General features: G+C 36.9%; 2 protein-coding genes across 4 annotated transcripts in view; one reads left to right on the plus strand and one right to left on the minus strand.

Moving 5' to 3' along the window:
- The window catches only part of unkl (unk like zinc finger), a 39555-nt gene extending 32211 nt beyond the window's left edge, over window positions 1-7344 (plus strand). For both annotated transcript variants that reach the window (XM_087245063.1, XM_087245064.1), the window contains 2 exons: window positions 1982-2239; window positions 2409-7344. In XM_087245063.1, coding sequence (XP_087101189.1) covers window positions 1982-2239; window positions 2409-2564 — 414 coding nt within the window. In that variant the 3' untranslated portion in view covers window positions 2565-7344. The remainder of the gene's footprint in view (window positions 1-1981; window positions 2240-2408) is intronic.
- Window positions 1-18398, minus strand: part of LOC101882899 (dynein axonemal assembly factor 8) — a 57405-nt gene that overhangs the window by 20066 nt on the left and 18941 nt on the right. The window contains exons 16-30 of one of the 2 annotated variants that reach the window (XM_087245060.1): window positions 16538-16620; window positions 16303-16457; window positions 16056-16182; window positions 14596-14721; window positions 14350-14514; window positions 13833-14126; window positions 13700-13756; window positions 13587-13616; window positions 13331-13500; window positions 11871-12057; window positions 11694-11788; window positions 11518-11614; window positions 11077-11374; window positions 10930-10999; window positions 7545-7636 (exon numbers count right to left, since the gene is read on the minus strand). In XM_087245060.1, coding sequence (XP_087101186.1) covers window positions 7565-7636; window positions 10930-10999; window positions 11077-11374; window positions 11518-11614; window positions 11694-11788; window positions 11871-12057; window positions 13331-13500; window positions 13587-13616; window positions 13700-13756; window positions 13833-14126; window positions 14350-14514; window positions 14596-14721; window positions 16056-16182; window positions 16303-16457; window positions 16538-16620 — 2026 coding nt within the window. In that variant the 3' untranslated portion in view covers window positions 7545-7564. Of the gene's footprint in view, window positions 1-6869; window positions 7637-10929; window positions 11000-11076; window positions 11375-11517; window positions 11615-11693; window positions 11789-11870; window positions 12058-13330; window positions 13501-13586; window positions 13617-13699; window positions 13757-13832; window positions 14127-14349; window positions 14515-14595; window positions 14722-16055; window positions 16183-16302; window positions 16458-16537; window positions 16621-18398 lie in introns of those variants that run through there. The other variant, XM_087245059.1, reaches the window with a different exon arrangement.

Below are 18398 nucleotides of genomic sequence, written 5' to 3' on the forward strand. Positions count from 1 at the left end.
GCTCATATATTGGGTCGGCTGACTCACCTGCTTTTCACAAACACAGAGAAATGAAAATCAGCGCATAATGAGACCTTTACAAAAACCTTTAAAGAGTGATAGAAGTGAGACTGTTTTTCCTTTCATGTGTCCATTTTTTCTTGGGGTATAATATTTTTCTATTTAATTACTGATGACTGCAGCTTTCAGCCTTGAAATTAAATGATTCATTATAATCTTTTGTTTATTTTGTAGCAGAAATATTATTTATTAAATTGACATTCATATAAAAACAATTATGCAAAATAAATATTTCTTACTGCAGTGCTTAATTTTTGTTATTTTTCATAAAGTAACAGTAACATCACAGCATTAGTTAGATGTTTCTGTTTTTTGTTAGTCCTAATTAATGTTGTTCTCAAATACAATAAATCCCTAATATACAATTTGCAGTGGTGCTCATTCAGTTTTGGTGGGAGCTCCTAAATTTTTTTTCTAGTGCTCCTAAATATTTGAAGATGGAAGCAGCAGTGCTACCAAGTAACAAAAGTTCATTTCAAGCCCTGACACACAAAATTTATCGGCACAGTTTAACATGGTTTTCTAACCATGCTGAGAATTCTGGCCCGAGAACGGTTTGTATTCGTGCTGCCCTGTTCCAGGCTCAGTGGAGAAATGCACCGAACTCTTCTTACAAGAGCGACTATTGACATTGATGACATATATGACACTGATTAAAAACTATGGACAAAGGCCCATTGTGACACCTTTATTAATCCCTCTGCTTTACTGTAATGTATATGTTCTCTGCATTATGTTATTTCATTTGAAAAGATATTTCATTTACGCCACTACAGTTGCAGCTCGTACAAGTCGTGCTGGTATAATTTTATTTTAGGTATTAAAAAGGTAGTAAAAGGTATGAAATTCAACTTAAGAAGTTCTGTATATACCCTGAAAGCAAACTTTATCAAAGTTAGCTTAGTAAAGACATTACAAACTCATAACATCTTCATGTTGGCCTGATTTAATTTGGTAAGACATGAAGCCAGTTCATTGTTCTTTATTTCTCTTTGGGGTAGGGCTGTGTGTTTTGGGTGGGATTTAAATCTTGCTTTTACGTCTGATTTAAACATGTTTGCTCAAGCATCTTCATAAAACTGTTAGAGAATTTACATAGCATTAGATCAACTGTACATCCAGCAACAGTGTCTCTAGGCATGAAGAGTGAACATTGAGCACTCTGTCAGTCTGTTAAGGCGCAGACAAGTGATGATATATCTGAATTGAATTTATTTTAAACTCAGAAAGAAATCTGTTTCTATAAGCCCTCTGACTTGGCAGACACAATCATTTTGCTAATCGCACCATTTCAAATTGCAATTGAGATTTGATTTTGATTAATTACAAACTGTCCCTACTGTTCGCCATAATATATTATGCACTGTGTTTCTTATAAAGTTATCTGTAGCTCAAATGATGGCATTCTGTATTTAGCTTTTCGCTTGTACGGTGGCTCTGAACTGTCAAAACACCTCGAAGTGCATTTTCTGATGCAAAAAGTGAAAAAAGCAAATCTTGTTCAAACGAAAGTTTTGAAGGCAGTGTGTCAATACGATTCACACAATGTGAGGTCTAATTTATTTTTTAATGCATGAAAATCACGGACAAAAATGTCAGATTCAGTGTGCAATAACCTTAAAGCACTTGCTCTTGTGTGTAAATTTGTGTTATACTTATCACGCATTCATATCACAACCTTTTGTGATTTGATGGTTCAACGATTCAATTTTACTTAATCGCACAGCCCTTCTGGCTTATGTCAAGGCCTTGAATCAGACATCTCCTAGCCAGACACAATGCCACAACATTGATTCCAAGTTTGGTAACAGGTTTTGGCTAACAAAGATGTCATCTTCAGCTTTGCACCTTGCCAGAAAGCCTAAAAGGTGGAGAATCAGTTATTCTGGTCGACTCACTTTAACATCTCTCTTTAAAACAGGCCTGTGAAGCATGGCAGAAAGACGCTCACGAAGCGAAAGAACAAGCAAAATCGGCAGAAGCAGAGCGTCAGCTGGCGGAGCAGAAGCGGGAGGACGCGGAGCGCAAGCTGAAGGAACTGCAGGGAGACTTTGACGCTTTGTGTCGTTCGCCCAACACACCTCTTCTGCGCAGCTACGGCGAGCTGGAGCAGCTCCCCCTGCCAAAGCTCCGCTCCATCCAGAGCCAGCTACGCTCTGACCTAGACCTCATAGAAGGGGTAAGAAGGACCAGGTCCCAACACACATACGTCACCATGTCACATTTACACACACTCTAAGTAGAGCGTCGTACTCTTCTAAGCGGCAACATGAGTCAGTCATGCATGACGCACTGCATTGAATCTGTCCAAGTGTGACTGATGTTAACTCTTCTTTTTCTTAACACAGGTAATATATCAGCTTCAGTCAAAGAAATGTATAGTTTGCCAAAAGCATGATCGTTCCATTGTCCTGCAGCCTTGCCAACATTATGTACTTTGTCAGAACTGTGCGTCTGGTAAAAAGGAATGTCCTTACTGTAAGACGAAAATATCCAAGTGGTGATGTACAGCCATCCAAGGTACTATTTAATGATTTAGCCCTTTGAAGAACTACTAAATACATATTATAATTATTATGCTTAAAAGTTTATAAATAGCATTTTTTTGTGTTTCAGTATTTCATAGTGATTGGATTGATCGATAGTTTTATTAGATTCTAATAAGTGGTGTTTGACTGATACAAAAATCAACTTTAATGCAATACCTGTTTTTGTACAAGCTAGATTGTCCATTTTCATAAAGCATTGAACAATTTCCCCCTTTGTTATTGCTTTTGGAATTTATAGTCAGTTTGGCCCTGATTTGACTGTTAGCAACAAAATCATCGGCCATTATTACTATTATTATTATTATTATTACTACTAGCTGTGTGAAGAGGATTCATTTCTTGTTAAAAGCACTTTGTTGACTTGGAAAATTGTCTGAGGGTATTTTGTTTTCTTTGTAGAAATTTTGCTTTAAGCTGCTTTGTAGTTTGTTTTTTATTTCCTTAGATTTATATATATTTTTTCCCAAATATGCTAAAGTATGAAGCTTTTGTGTGTACTGTGAAACATAATAGAATATTTCATTTTTTTCTAACTGTTAAATCATGGTATAGTGTATATATCTTGTTAGTTTTCATATAAAAAATAGTACTAAATAGTAGTTATTACTTTCATTGTTACTTCAATTTTTCAATCAAATAAGTGCAAACTTTGAATGCATTTTAGGCATAACCAGCAGCTGTAATATCAGTAAGGCACATACTGTATGCTAAGGCATTTAGTAAATCAATTTCTCTGTCTTATAGTGACTATTTAGATAGACTTTATGTAGTTGTTAGATGAGCACACGTGTTCTGTGGTCCTGTGCGACACAGAAATCGTTTCGTTTCTTTGTTTTTTGGACTTTAGCCTTGCAGATATGTTAGAACATATATCTGATTCCTGGCCACTCCCTCTTAAGTGCCTTGCCTTAAAATAAACACACATTCGAAGCATCTGTGAAGAGTTTAGGATTGTAGTGAAACAAACATAGCTTGTGCAAAGTATGTATTTTTCTGTAGTACCAAATTATTGGCCCAGTTCAGTACTAAAGTCTTCACCCTGGTCGGTGCCTGAGCTCTGAGGTTCAGTCAAAGAATCGTCGTTCCCTCTTCATTAAAGACGGTGCTTTTTGGGTGCAGCTTAGAAACGTTGAAATATCCTTAATTTGAAACTTGTAGGATGTGCAAATCAGGAAAGCGTGTGTTTCTTTGACGGCAAAAACTAAACTGGCTTAGTACATTTCTGTTTTATTGAAATGTGTAGAATTGTAGTGCTCTGTAGTGTTTACAGAAAGAAATCATTGGTGTTTTTTCGTATCCAGATTCGACAGTGTAATGTGCTTAGGTAATCTAATTGAAATGACCTGCTACTGTGTTATCTGAATCTTTTTGTTTGTTTGTCTGTTTGTTTTCGGGGGGTTTCTTTTCATATTTACAGCATTAAGTTTGTGTGGTGAATTGTCAGGTACACAAAGGTGCAAGTTTTTTTTTTTCCTTCTCTCTTTTAAAAAACCGGGATTAACAGTTTACTTCAAAAGGGATGGTTATTGAGGATCTAATTGTCAAAGCCTTCGTATTTCTTTCAGCTTGACGAGGCGGAGACAGTGTGTGTGTGTATATAAATATATTTGATTTCTCTCTGCTTTCTTGTGTTCGTATCTGAATCCACAAGGTCTGTATGTAGCTCTGATTTGTCACTGCATGTCAGTGTGTAACTTTCGTTAACCAGCTGAAGCTCTAGATCACACTGCCAAATGTATTTGTGTTGAGCAGACGTATCCAGTTGTTGGTCAAAGTATTCAAAAAAAATAATAATTCAAATGCATTGACTACGTGCTCATCTTTTTCTAGTCCGATCAGCAAAAGGCTTGTTGTTTTTTTTTCGGTTAACTTTGATAGGTTGAAGTGGATCAAAGCAGCTTTGGGTTTTGCGATGTTTCCAACACTCAAGTGTTCAAGAGCTTTTGCGAACGTGTCACTTTGTTGAGGAATTAGTTCCATTGTTTGGTTTTTGGACCATGACGTTGAGGTTTGTGTTTGACGCAACCATTTATTTCTCAAACGAAAGAGTGCGGTCGAATCAAACGAGCGTGGACTTTACTCAAATGAACCAAAGTGGTATTGTAGTTTATACTTGTTTCAAAGTTCAACAAGAAGTGTACAATTACTATGTCAGTTTATTTTTTTCTTCAATGTTTAATTTGACAGGACAACTATGCCAACTGCTTTTTGCTGACAATATTAATGGACTAAATGCCCATTTTTGTAGTTTCTACCAAAGACCTTTAATATTCTTTGTGCTCTCTTCAATTTTATAACTGCGTTTTCATTTTAACATTCTGAGGAAATAGTCAGAAAATGACCAAATCTAGTATCTTATTTACATAATACGTGCATTCAAAACAAACAAGCTCCTAACGAACCATGATTCTTGATCAACTTCATATGAAGATTGTGTTTCTCAGTGGAAAAACCGATGACATAGTATTGAATTGGCTGTAATCTACAGTGAAGGAATGTCACAGTAATGAATGAATATTTGTGTTAATATTCTTAAGTGGCCATATGAATTAGTGCTTATTTGAAGTATGTATTTTTTTCTTCTTTTTATACTAATAGTACTGAATCGTAAACAATTTGAAACATTAGTTGTTGTGCACTACTTGGGATTTCAAAGTGTATACTCAGCCTGTAAGGTGCTCTCTTTAGTTTCCATTTGACTGGTGTTTGTTTGTTCTGCATATGAATTAAGAAATCTTCTAACTTATTGTTTTTTTTTAACCTTGAAGTCTATTATTGTATTGTCAATTGTTGTCTACCATTTTGATTGTCATGTAAAATGGGTCCCTTGTTCACACTAGTTGAAATGGCTGAGACAGACAGTGGGTTACATTTACTGGAACAGTTCAAATATAGCCTTAAACATCACTTTTTCGCCTAGTTACGATTGCCTGTCATAGTAGTACGTAAAAATTGTTCAAAAGTGTAATTTAAAGAATAAAATAATGTAGCTTGCACTTAAATGTCTGATTTACAATCAGTCATTCTGCTTGAGAACATTAAGGATCAAGTCTCCTTGGAACAAATTTGTGCCTTTCATGAAGCCAGATTGAAAGTATTCTTTGAGCAAATGGGTAATTCCAGCTAACGAAATGAGCCGATTTTTAGTGCCTTGGGACGTTTTAATCTGTATTTCTCAATGCACGAGAGTCCTGTCACGGACTTGTGTATTCAAATAATATCTAAGTACTCTGCCATGCCTTTGAACATTTGACTTGGACTAATAAGCGATCCTGGAAAATGTATTAATGTTGAGAAGACAGCATGACGATGCATGTACACGGTGTCAGAGTAACAGTTGTTTTGCGATCGTATTCTCCACAAAGCGTAGCAGCTCATTTATGAAGTTTGAAATTTTTAAAAAAAATGAAACTAGACATTTAAAGTTTGTGCTTCCAGCGGAAATCGGTTTGCCTATCAGTGAACTTCTGTAGTGTAATGGCAAATCTTTTAGGACAGCATGGTTTTACAGACACAAAAGCCCTCTGTCTGCATCAGCCATTTTGATACTGTAATCTTTAACAGAATCGACCATTTAATGTTGACGTACGACCAGGCATCTGCAATTAAAGAAGCACCAAGGACTCTTGTTCAGCAATGTGTAATGTATTGGAAGTTTACCATAATGCTCTGCAGTGGAAATAATCGTTTCTTTCTTTTTGCATTCTTGTGGATTTTTCTTATGTCCATTTGTTTGTTTTTTCTAATTTTGTTCTCTATCAGTAGTGTGATTTATTGAACCTAAGGATTTATGCAATCTTGTATATACATATTACATATGAAACTGGTTAAATTTAGCAAACTAGCCAGGGGGGTCTATTACAACAGTACATTTTTGTAAGAGGCTAAAATGATAACAAATTATATATATTAAAAAAAAAATTTAAAAAAGTTTTTTTTTTTTTGTTTTTTTTTTTGTGGAACCACTGTTCCCTATAATTAATGTTACGGTTAATCGAACATTAAAATCCCTTAATATTGAATGTACCATTCAAATTAGATTTCAAATGGGTCACTGGAATAACATAGAGAACCGTTAATCTATAATGATGTAGCACTAGTTTTGTGAATCGCGATACATTACAAATAAATTTATAAGTTAAACGCAATTGCAGTTTTGGAGTTTGTGTATTTATCCGTGTAACAATTTGATGGAAATACGAGATGTATTTTTCTCAGGGTTTTACAGGAGAACTGTAGAATAGAGAGAGAGATGTCCAATTTTCAAATGAAACTGCAACTCACAGATTTATTAGCTCAATAGTCAAAACGAGGAAAACATTTATATATTACGAGGAAAGAAACATATCCCTTATTTTGGTACAGTATGCATCGATATATAGAACAGCTTATATTCTAATTAGTGTTGAAATACTATACAATTTTGCTGTCAGTATAATACTTTGTGTATGTGTTGTCAACACGAGACCTTAAAAAACATTTACTGGGAGTTCTGTGTTTAAGTTATGGAGGCTTCTTTATGGAATAGTTGTATGTTTTTTGATGGTCAGAGAGGATTTTTCTTCACTAGAATTACTTAAGATGGTATTATTTATAATGCATAATCTTTCTCTTGTAGTGTATCATTTAAAAATTGTTAACACTTGTCTACACACTACAGCAGTTATGCAATGGTTTACAGAATTCATGGAATTATTTTTGTCATCTTGGGAATTAAATAATTTTTGATCTTTAACCTGCCTTGAGTGTTTTGTCTTCTTATTTCCACCATGAAGATTGATTACAAAGTACGCTGAACCATTCTTTATTTGGTTCTTGGTGTATTTGGGTGTGTCATGACATTTTAGAACTCTAAAACGTTTTTGTGTCATTTCATTGTGTAAATACAGTTGAGTGATGAGAACTATAGAAAATGAAATGTTCACCACTGAGTACCTATTGTCAAAATCTTCTGGTTATTGTAGTGCTATGCGGTGATGGCTGTCAAGACCAAAATCGTCGAACAGGTAACACAGCAATTTCACAGCCTGCAGACACAGAAATTTAAGGGAAATCAAGACGAACTCTTTAAAAAAAAAGTTGATTAAAGTAACAAAAGTAATGGCATTAGACATATGCATATATACTGTGAATCTTGAGAGTGCTTTTTAAGAATATTCACATTGTATTTGCAATGGTGTTTAAAACAATTCCAAATGCTTTGAGACTTTATCTTTACTTGAAGGTTATGTTTGGCAGTCATCAGCATCTTAACCTCCCCCAAAAAATTGAAAGTTACATTCACATAACTTGGTGGACAGTTGAAGTCAGAATTATTAGCCTCCCTGAATTATTAGCGGCCCTGTTTATTTTTTTCCCAAATTTCTGTTTTATGGAGGGAAGATTGCTTCAGCACATTTCTAAGCATAATAGTTTTAGAAACCTATTTCTAATAACGGATTTATTTTATCTTTGCGATGATGACAGTAAATAATATTTTACTTGATCTTTTTCAAGACACTTCTGTACAGTTTAAAGTGACATTTAAAGGCTTAACTAGGTTAATAAGGTGAACTAGGCAGGTTTGGGTAATTAGGCAAGTAATTGTATAACGATGGTTTGTTCTGTAGACTATCGGGAAAAAAAAAAGCTTAAAGGGGCTAATAATTTTGTCCCAAAATTGGTTTTTAAAAAAAATAAAACTGCTTTTATTCTAGCCAAAATAAAACAAATAAGACTTCTTCCAGAAGAAAAAATATTATCAGACATACTGTGAAAATTTCTTTGCTCTGTCAAACATCATTTAGTAAATATTAAAAAAAGAAAAAAAAATCAAAAGGGGGCTAATAATTCTGACTTCAACTGTATATATAGCAAAACAGTAAAAAAAAAACTGTTAAAAGTAACATTTTGGCAGATTAGCAAATTGACAATTCCATATACCATAATAAAAAATAAAAAAAACTTAAGCAATTAATCACAAGAAGAAAATTTGACACTATCTTAATTGTCATCTACTGCTTAGACAAGACATTTTAATGCACTGAAAAGGGTTAAACAAATCTTTGTTAAAACATGAAAATCCTTAAACTAAACCAATAAGCGATGATGTTGACAGTATTGCCAATTTAGATTTGAAGCAAAGGATTAGATTAAACTAGACAAAATGATGAAGATACAATATTGTGTACTTAAAGGCCTCATAGAGGGGAAGAACTACATTCATATGAAGCATTGAGGATGACACAAAAGCTTTTCAACCAGAGAAACATTAAATGTCTGTTAAAAACATTTGAGTGACTTGATTGCTGCAATTCTTATTTGTAGAATTTTCTGAACAACAACACGGATAATTTCCTTTTTCCACACAAATTCTAGTGTAGAACTTCTTTTTTAAATACATTGAATCGATGTGAACAGAAGCATAAACAATAGAAACCTTACAACAACTCTATCTTTTAAGGTCCCATGAAATAAAAAAAAATATATATTTTTTTAGAAGTTACTATCAGTATTGTTAGTTTTTAGGGTATCTATAAGCTAGTGTGCACCAAAACAGTGACAATTTGCGATTAGAAGATCTAAAACTGATATCAACATGTAAGGCTTGTAGTTTGTCACTTCCGCCTAAATGAGTCTACAGTTTTATTCACGTCACCTCATACTTCAGTTTTTCATCACATCATAACCGATCAAACATAGGGCTCTATTTTGACGGTCCATGCGCAGGGCGCAAACGCTTTCAGGGCGTGTCAGAATGTATTTTTGATCATTCTAAACAAAATCTGCTTTGCGCCGCGGCGCATGGTCTAAAAAGGTTGAGTTTATTTTCTTAATGAGTTATAGGTGTGTTTTGAGAATAAACCAATTAGAGTCTCATCTCCCATTCCCTTTAAGAGCCAGCTGTGTCGTGCCATAAGCGCATTGCTATTAACATGACATAAAGTAAGTTCACTTTCGCTTTTGCTCTCGTGGATAGGGAAACCTTACCGCACAGACATCAATTAGCCTATTAATAATTAATTTGGTTTGTTAAGCGCAAATATTTTCAAATTCAGTTCTAATTTCCAGCAAACAAATAAATGAACATTATTAACAAAGTGTGGTCAAAATACTGAGTTATTTCCACATACACCTGCTATGCCTCATACGGTCTAAAACCTGACAGGTGGACAAATCTAAGCTTGTTTTTAATAAAACAAATATAAATATGGATATAATAAATAATACTGCTAATAATAATAACATTAAACAAAAGCCTCCCGAGATGAAGAAAGTATGACGGCAGTGGTTTTTAAATTCATGTAGGCAAGAAATTAACATGTTTTGTAATATTTTAATCATTTATATTTATATCCTATATATATATATATATATATATATATATATATATATATATATATATATATATATATATATATATATATATATATATCCTTATTATATATATCCTTAATATATTATATCTTTTTCATATGTAAAGATATTTGCGTATTGCTCTGCATCTTGTTTGTAGTGTGTAAGCCAGGCGCACTTTGCGCCAGACAATAGACCGATTTTGTTCTGGTCTAAAGAACAGACTATTTACAGTTTCTCAAAATAGCAACGCGCCAAAACACGCCTGCTTTTTTAGACCAGAACGCCTATGGGCGCACATTTTAGCACAAATTAATTTGCTATTTAAACAGTGTGGCGCAACACCCCAAAATGACCCTTGCGCCGAGCTTTAAGTAGCAAAAGACTATTGCGCCGCGCCTTGCGCCACATTGCGCCGGGGGTATGATAGGGCCTATAGTGTCTGACATGTCCCACCCCCCTCAATATGCTTCTCATTTACTTTTCATTTGATTCCTGAGCTCAACCATTCACACTGAAAGAGCAGTGACAAAACAAAAAGCTATTGTCTGTTTTTTTTTAAAAAGGTGGAGCTACATTATGACCCACCCTGTCGTTATGTTTCTCTTGAGATTGTCATTGTTAAATAAAAGTGCTTATTTTAAAGCACTTCACAAGACCTTTAAAGGTTGACCATTTTTGTTTTTCCCTATGGAAAAACAAATATAATCTGGAACCCAATTGTACCCAAACTCTACTGGAATGAATAAAGCAACATTAAACATGACCCTACCCTAATTTTCAACATCTATTAAACCTTTACGTTCCAAAAAACAAACCTAAATTTTTTTTTTTTTTTAGATTATGAAAAATTATTAAAAATTCAATCAAGAAAAACATTGGCTCATTTAAGGTCTGTTGACTTCAAGTTCTTTGTGACACTGTTGTGAAAACCCTCTTTTGGAAATTTTATTCTTCAAAGTGTAAGATAAAAGTTACTACACACCTCTTTTTTGAAGCGTGGGTAAAGAAGTTTTCTTGTAACTCTCCTAAAGTCAGGTCTCTCCCTACAAACTCTAGAGCAAGAGGAAGAAACTAAATGTATGACATTGTATGAAACTGCTGAAATATGTTATTTCAGCACCGCTTGTACCTCTCAAGAATGATGTCGAAGCATGTCGCAGCATTGTCGGCTTGCAAAACAATGGCAAGGCAGGGACCCTCATGTAGAAGTTCTTCCCCAGCAGAGGCCCTCAGTAACTCACACATGTGGCGTCTTTGTTTTTTATCTAGCATGCAAAGCCTTCCGGCCAGCAGATGGCAGCCTGTCCTAAACAGCCTCTGCAGCAGTTCTGAGAACAGAGGAGGCTGACTCTGCTGGAGGAGGCTGGATGGGATCAGCAGGCAGGTGGTCTGACAAAGAGCAGTGCAGACCAAAGGCCCTGCTGGCACTGAAACACAATAAACAAAAACAGTTCCCATTCTCATTACAAAGGTCAATCGCAGCTAGTAAAACATCAACAAGTTTGGGTTTATGTTTGTCAATGACTGTGTTTTCTGATGTTTTGATAGAGGGGTGAGGAAAACACATTGCCTTGACCAAATTCTGATGAAAATTTGACAGCAGTTTGGGAGGTGTGCAAATGGTCATGGTCCAAACTAGCCTCGGGATCCGACTGCAAACTTGATATCTGGAAAAAGGTGAAAGGGTTTTAATTATAACAACACTGTTGCGATATATTGTCAAAGATAAAGCAAAAGTTACAATACCTGCTCATATCTCATAAGTGAAGTTTCAGCGCAACACACACCGCTTGGAAATAGCAGCTTCATGTCTTCTATAGCATTTCGATAAGATCGAGATCCTGTATAAGAATGTTCAAATAACGGTAGTTAATGTATAGCCAGTCTTTTACAGCAGTTTACCATTTCTGTTAAGAGTCTTACCATAGATGCCATTATGGAGTCTGTCAGAGCCAAACTGGGCCCTCCATAGTGTCTGATCTACAGTACGGGCTTCAATGGGATCCTCAGGACCCATCAGTTCCCACAGCCTCATTACGGCATTCACTCTTAGCAAACCTAAAGCTAGTGAGGGCCCAGATCTCAAATATTCCAACTCCTCTGTGGGATCCTGAACAGATGAACATGAAAAATGAACAATAAACACTTTATTTTGATGGTCCATTTGAGTATTAGTAAACTGTCTGCTTAATATCTGTTGATACAGCTCCTTCAACAGACATTTAACTGACTAGTACATGTACTAGTCAACTTACACTACATGTGAACTTACACTAACTTTAACCCCAACCTAATGCTGTTTTACACCAGACACGAAATGTGCGGATAAATTGCACTATGCGCACGTAAATAGACACGTGAACATTTGAGTTTACTCGATTAATTTGTGCGTCAAATTCACTTCAGAACAGACGCGGATTCTTGTCATGGCCAGGGCTTCTGTCTGCCTGGTGACTGTAGCTTTGTTTCTAAATGGCTAACATGGATTTTATTGAAAAAAATAACTGCTTATGTGTTTTATGAAGGCTGAAAAGCAGCATCGATACGTTTGGAGCAATTTCTGAGTCCACTAGATCCTTTCAGAAACGCACCCAGCTCTGTGAGCTCATAAACTCCTCCAAAAACTTAACCTGGATGATAAGGATGATAAAGGCTTTCAGCGGTGCTTCTGACTGAGCCGGGCCCAGTTTGATGAACTGTTGTCAGTGTGTGCAGGAGGTTTTTCCCCTGGGACACCAACAACAGCCGCTACATCATAATCACGCCCCCACAAGAGCAAGCCCCTGATTGGTTAACTCAGCGTGAATGTCCGAAAGTTCAGATATTTTAACTTGAGTGATTCGCACAAAACGATTAATTCACGTCACTGAATATCTATTCGCGTTTATTCCTTGATTTAACATGTAAATCACTTGAGCTGGTGTGTGAACACAGCATAACAGTCTATTTGTAATCTAATGAGAGTTGGTTAGCATGTAGATGCAATGTAACTTAAATTCAACAATGGACCATCAAAATAAAGTGCGACTAAAATGGCTTCCAACACAAAGCCAATCTGAACTAAATCAATAATATATAGATATATTGCCTTGTAAAAAAAAAGTTCACATAATTGTGTTGAATGTGCATTTGTTGTGCATTTGAAAGTAGGGCTGCATAGAAAAATATGCAATATTATCATTGAGTATTGCGATAATATTTTTTGCAATGTAGCAATGTGTCACGCTAACAATATAGTCAAACTTCAATAGACTAACTTAAAGATTGCAGGAGTTGTAGATGTGGAACTCAATGAAAAGTACTATGGTGTATTTTTTTGCACAGGGGTCTAGAATAAAGAGATGTTTTGCAATATGCAACTTAGAAGAGAAGAATAGTTTAACCTGTTTCTCTGGTGAATGTATCAGTGCGCTTGCCATGGTTGAGTCCAGCAGAAGTACACGTAAGCCCACTAGAGTATATCCGTTCTGTTTGATTAGGGTTAGAATTTTACCAAAGCATTGTCTCCAGGCTCCAGGCTTGAACAGAGCCAGAGTCAAAAGTGGCTGTGGGCCTGAAGAGTTCAGAGGGAAGAAGCTGCAGGTAAAAACCTTGAAAGACAGCTCCGACAAGGACATGTACTGAGAGGACATCACTTACCCAGTGTCATGTAACTGTAAAGCGAATGACCTGAGGGGTTGTTGGAGATTGACAGTCAGTTTTCAGAGTGCATAGGAGTGAATATATATATATTGGCTTGGTTATGTGCATACCTGTAGTGTCAATGTGATGAGGAGGCAGGAATTTCAACAATGGACGACTGCTGTGATCTGAAGAAGGGATGGTTATATACACCACTTCTGTTCCACAATGAAATCCCAAACTGTTATCTAAAGTAAACCTCACCAGGGACCAATTCTGCCTCAGAAAAGAAGAGGCAGGTCTGTCTGAAAGCTGTCTCAGGAGTGGGGGACATCAATACACGAAGGCTTCCTGGATAATTGTGCGGTAATTGTTGGCGTAGAGTGATGAATGCCCTCACTCTTCTTAGAGCCAAGATCAGGGCAGGGGTAGATGTCAAACTTTGCACACTGTTTTGCCACTCTCTGTCCCCAATCTCAAAAGGATTCAACTCTTGTGCCTGTCGCTGGGACAGCTGGGACACCCACTTCAGTGCCAGCAACTCAAATTCCTCTTGTCCTATTTGTGCAAGATAAGGTAAATTCAGTAGACAGACACTGAAACTTACTAACAGTGATTTACTCAAGGTGCATAGATACTCATTTGAAATGATAGCTTAGCTAAAATCTAACAACCTGGATTTTCTATTTGTCCTTAAGAGCTTGATAAACTGGTTCAGATTAGCTTAATTAGTACTGGAGCTAAACTCAGGATTGGACCTGTTTAAGTAGATATTGTTTACCTGCTGGATCTCTTAGAACTTTATGAAGAAACTTTATTTCATTCTCCATAATGTTTTGACCAGTCAGTGTGAGAATCACCACCTGCTCTGCATCTGGACAAGAGGGATACGCATACTTGGACAGGACCATGTGGCTAGACTCTGGAACTGTCCACATGTGGCCACCTGTAAGACATCTTTGAAATGTCAAAACTACTGTTGGCTCCTAGGTGGACAGATAATCAATATGAAAGGTTTTGTGCGTACCCAGAACGTTATGATGGTTTTTAGAGTAAGGTATGGTGTAAAAGCAGACTTCTGGACCAACAACATCTGTGAATCTTGCCTGGATTGATCCAATAAGGCCTTCTACGACAAGCTCGTTCATCAGACCTTCATAAAATGAAATACATGATTTGACTCAGAGAACCTCTGTGCAGCTAAAGAGTGACTGACACAATTGGCCTGTTTCCACTGATTTGTACGGTACAATATGCTTTTTTGGCCGTTTCCACTGTCAAAAGGTACCTAAAATGGCCCGTTTCCACTGACTTGTACAGTAAGGGTTGGTACGGGTCACCCTTATCAGGCTAGCATCTCCACTGCTTAAAGGGTACCAAGGGAAAGAAAGTTTCAGTCGATGTCATATTCTTGCTTGAGGAAATGTCAAAGAATCATTCGCTCTTTCAGTTTTTCAGGCTTCTCCTTTGTTTTTTTCACGCTTCACTCTCGTGTTTGACTGTTTACAAAAGAATCGGATGTCAGAAGCGCTTCAAAAATCTTGTGCACGTTATTATCATCAGCTCAAGAAGTTCATTATTTTAAATAATAATAATGGAGAAAGTGAAACTGCTTGCACTTTTAGACGGCCTCGTAAAACAAAAACAGGACAAGGCATATTTTGTTCCTCTTGGCCTTCGTGGCTGTACATCAAGACAACAACAAGGTTTGTCTGAGCTCGGGTCAACCATGGCTTGTTATATGCATTTAGACTTACAAAATAATGTCTCTGCTGTGTATTTAAAAATTGTGGTTTCTTTGTTTTCATTCTTCTGCTTCTCTGTAAACCAATAGCGTTCAGCTGCGCGTCTAGCTCCTTTCGAAAGGGTACCAAGCACATCAAAATGGTACCAAAAGGCAGAGGAGAATGCTATTTATTTAAAGATAAATGTCACCAGTGCGTGTAGGAGTATGAAAACAAGGAAGAGCCATTTTTAAATACAAAGCCAAGACATTTCACCATCATAATATATACATATAATAACAAACCATGGTCAACCCGAGCTTAAACAAACTTTGGTGTCATCTTGATGACAGCCACAAAGCCAAAAAGATAAACCTGTAGTCCTGTTGTTTTACGAGGCTGTCTAGAGCACAAACGGTTTCACTTTCTCCAGAGCTCACAATCACTCGCTGCGCTTCAATATTTAAAATAACGAACTGCTTGAGCTGATGATAATAATCTGCGCATGATTATTTAAGTGCTACAGACATCTAAATCTTTCAGAGACGGACAAACTTGAGAAAGAAGCGTGGGAAAACAAAGGAGAAGCCTTAAACAACAAAGGAGCAAATGATTCTTTTAGCCTCCTAAAACATGAACAAACTGCCATGTTTACCTATTATCATCGCCTTTTAGACTATTATGAACTCGGAATGATGCGTACCGTACCGTACCGTATCACTCTGTGGAAATGGGCCAAATGTGTTCTCTCTGAACACTCTACCTATTGGAAGTCTGGAAGAGTATCTAACTGTGCTTTCTCTTCTCATGAGCAGCACCAGGCAATGAGAGGACAGCTCAACCTGTTCTCCATCCAGAGACACTGTGGGAGCATGACAAAACGCTGCAACCTAATAGAGACAGACAGCATTTCCAGACAAATACAATCAGCATCAGTGTCATGGTAGTGTCCTACTATCAGCTTCAATATATCTCTGCACTTGTACATGCTCACTGTTGGGTTTATTTACCTGCCTAGTGGTGAGACCCAAAGATTGAGCTTGTTTCCTGGAGAGCTGCACTCTCTGAAGTCCCAACAGACTGAAGCCTGTTTTTGCGCATGCAGATAGTATATAGCTGTAACAGCATGGTCCAACCACAGGAGACACAAGGAGAAATAAATCCCCTGTATAGGGACGAAAGGAAAGGGGAAGGAAGGTTTACTTTTTAAACAGCATTATAATGATGTTTTTATTTTCTAGTCACCTTTCACTGTGGCGCATAGACTTGCTGTAGAAGAGGTCTGAATATGAGAAACTCTGTCTTCTGTTTCACCAGAGTTTTGAATCCTATAGTAGGGATAAGAGCCGGCTAGTTCAAAGGAACAGTTCATCAAAAATAAAATATAGCCAAAGAAGATTTTGAGGAAACTTTTATCCATTTTTCTTTCTATTACATGAGTCAATGAGACCCAAAACTGTCAAGTACCAAAAGCTTTAATGGTCCATGACTTAAACTTCTAAAGAAAGATGATCACTTTATTCAATGAAGTGTACATTTAAGCTTTTATTCATTCTCAAATTAAATTAATTTCAACAAACCGAAACTGTGAAATGTCGATCTTGACCAAATGGCATCTTTTACATTATTTGTTGTAATCTTTCAAACAATATTTTGATTTAATGAGAAGCTAGATCTTCACGTTTGATTTCATCATCCAAAGTGATCGTCTTCTTTAAAAAGACACAAGATATTGGTTCAATTAAATGTTTTAATTTCACTCATATAGAGCCCCTATTATGGGTTTTTGAAAATGATCTTCTATGGAGTGTGTTACAGAGCTCTAAGGTAGTAAATTTTGAATCCCGCTCCCGCCAGGTTTTTAGTCCGAACCCGACCGCTCCCGCTTATATTCAGCATTTCTTGTCCTGCTGCTAGCCCCACCCCGTTTTCTACCCGCTAACGAGCAGGGAGAATACAAAACTGAGAACAGCCAAGCTATACAGAGTCCAGGCTATAACAAGCTGTCTATATAAACGCACACACACATAAGCACCAAGTAAGCGACACACACACAGACAGCATCATACTCTCTCTCATTCACACACACACAGACAGCACAAAGCTCTCTCATTAGCACACACAGATACATAGACATCAACAAACAAGCTAAATTCACACACATATAGGGAGCCTCGGGAGCCGGGAGCGACATTGTTAGACCGCCCGCTCCTGTCCTAAATTACACCAGTGTAGGAACTCATCGGCATTTTTCAGTGGTCAACACAAGTTGAATCTTAAATCTTGGGCATCTCCAATGGTCTCATTCATTGAACTAGCTTGAGGGCTTATACCATCAGGATAACAGAGCGCCAATTGATTTCGGCTCCTCTGACCAGTACTTCTATGCAGATGTTCTGGTACTGGTTCTGGCTAACTAGCCAATGATTAATTAAATCAGTTAAATAAAAAACAATGGCCCTTACAGGATCTTCAGCGGAAACCATTTCACGAGACTTTTAATTGACTCCTGGTCATGTGCTCGCCTTGGGCACATCCTGCTAGAAGCACAATTTCGTAGAGACAAAGAGATCTCTAGAAACATTAATGCATATGAATAAAAGCGAATCTCTTAATGTTAGAACTAAGGCAGATGTATCTTTGAATAATATGCCATAATGTTCCTCATATGCTGTTTATTCCAATCAACTAGGTTAATCAATGTGTTGTTTTAACCCTTATAACAGAGTAAAATAATCTGTATGTGTCTGAAATGTATGATGTCTGGTATTGAACGAAAGCTAGTGACATTTGCAATACGTTGGTGTAAATGAAAAACTAGTAGTACAAACAGTATTCATCTTGTAACGTTTGATGTAAGATAGTTTCAATCTTGCAAGAGTTCTACCACGTGAAATCTACATGCAGTCTGTTAATTAATGACCTTTCCTACGTCAGTACGGGGCGTGGCCCCACCCTTTATGGCAACTGCTCATTGGCAGACAGTGCCATGGGGACGAACCAGACCAGGTCACTTAAAAACACCCTGCGACAATGAAACTTTGCTTTTTGCATCAGCTAGCTTGCACATGCTTTTGCTCTCTGTCCCCTTTCGCCTGCCCGGACA

Source organism: Danio rerio, chromosome 3 (assembly GCF_052040795.2).
Source record: "Danio rerio strain M-AB ecotype USA chromosome 3, GRCz13ab, whole genome shotgun sequence".
Classification (NCBI taxonomy): Eukaryota; Metazoa; Chordata; class Actinopteri; order Cypriniformes; family Danionidae; genus Danio; species Danio rerio.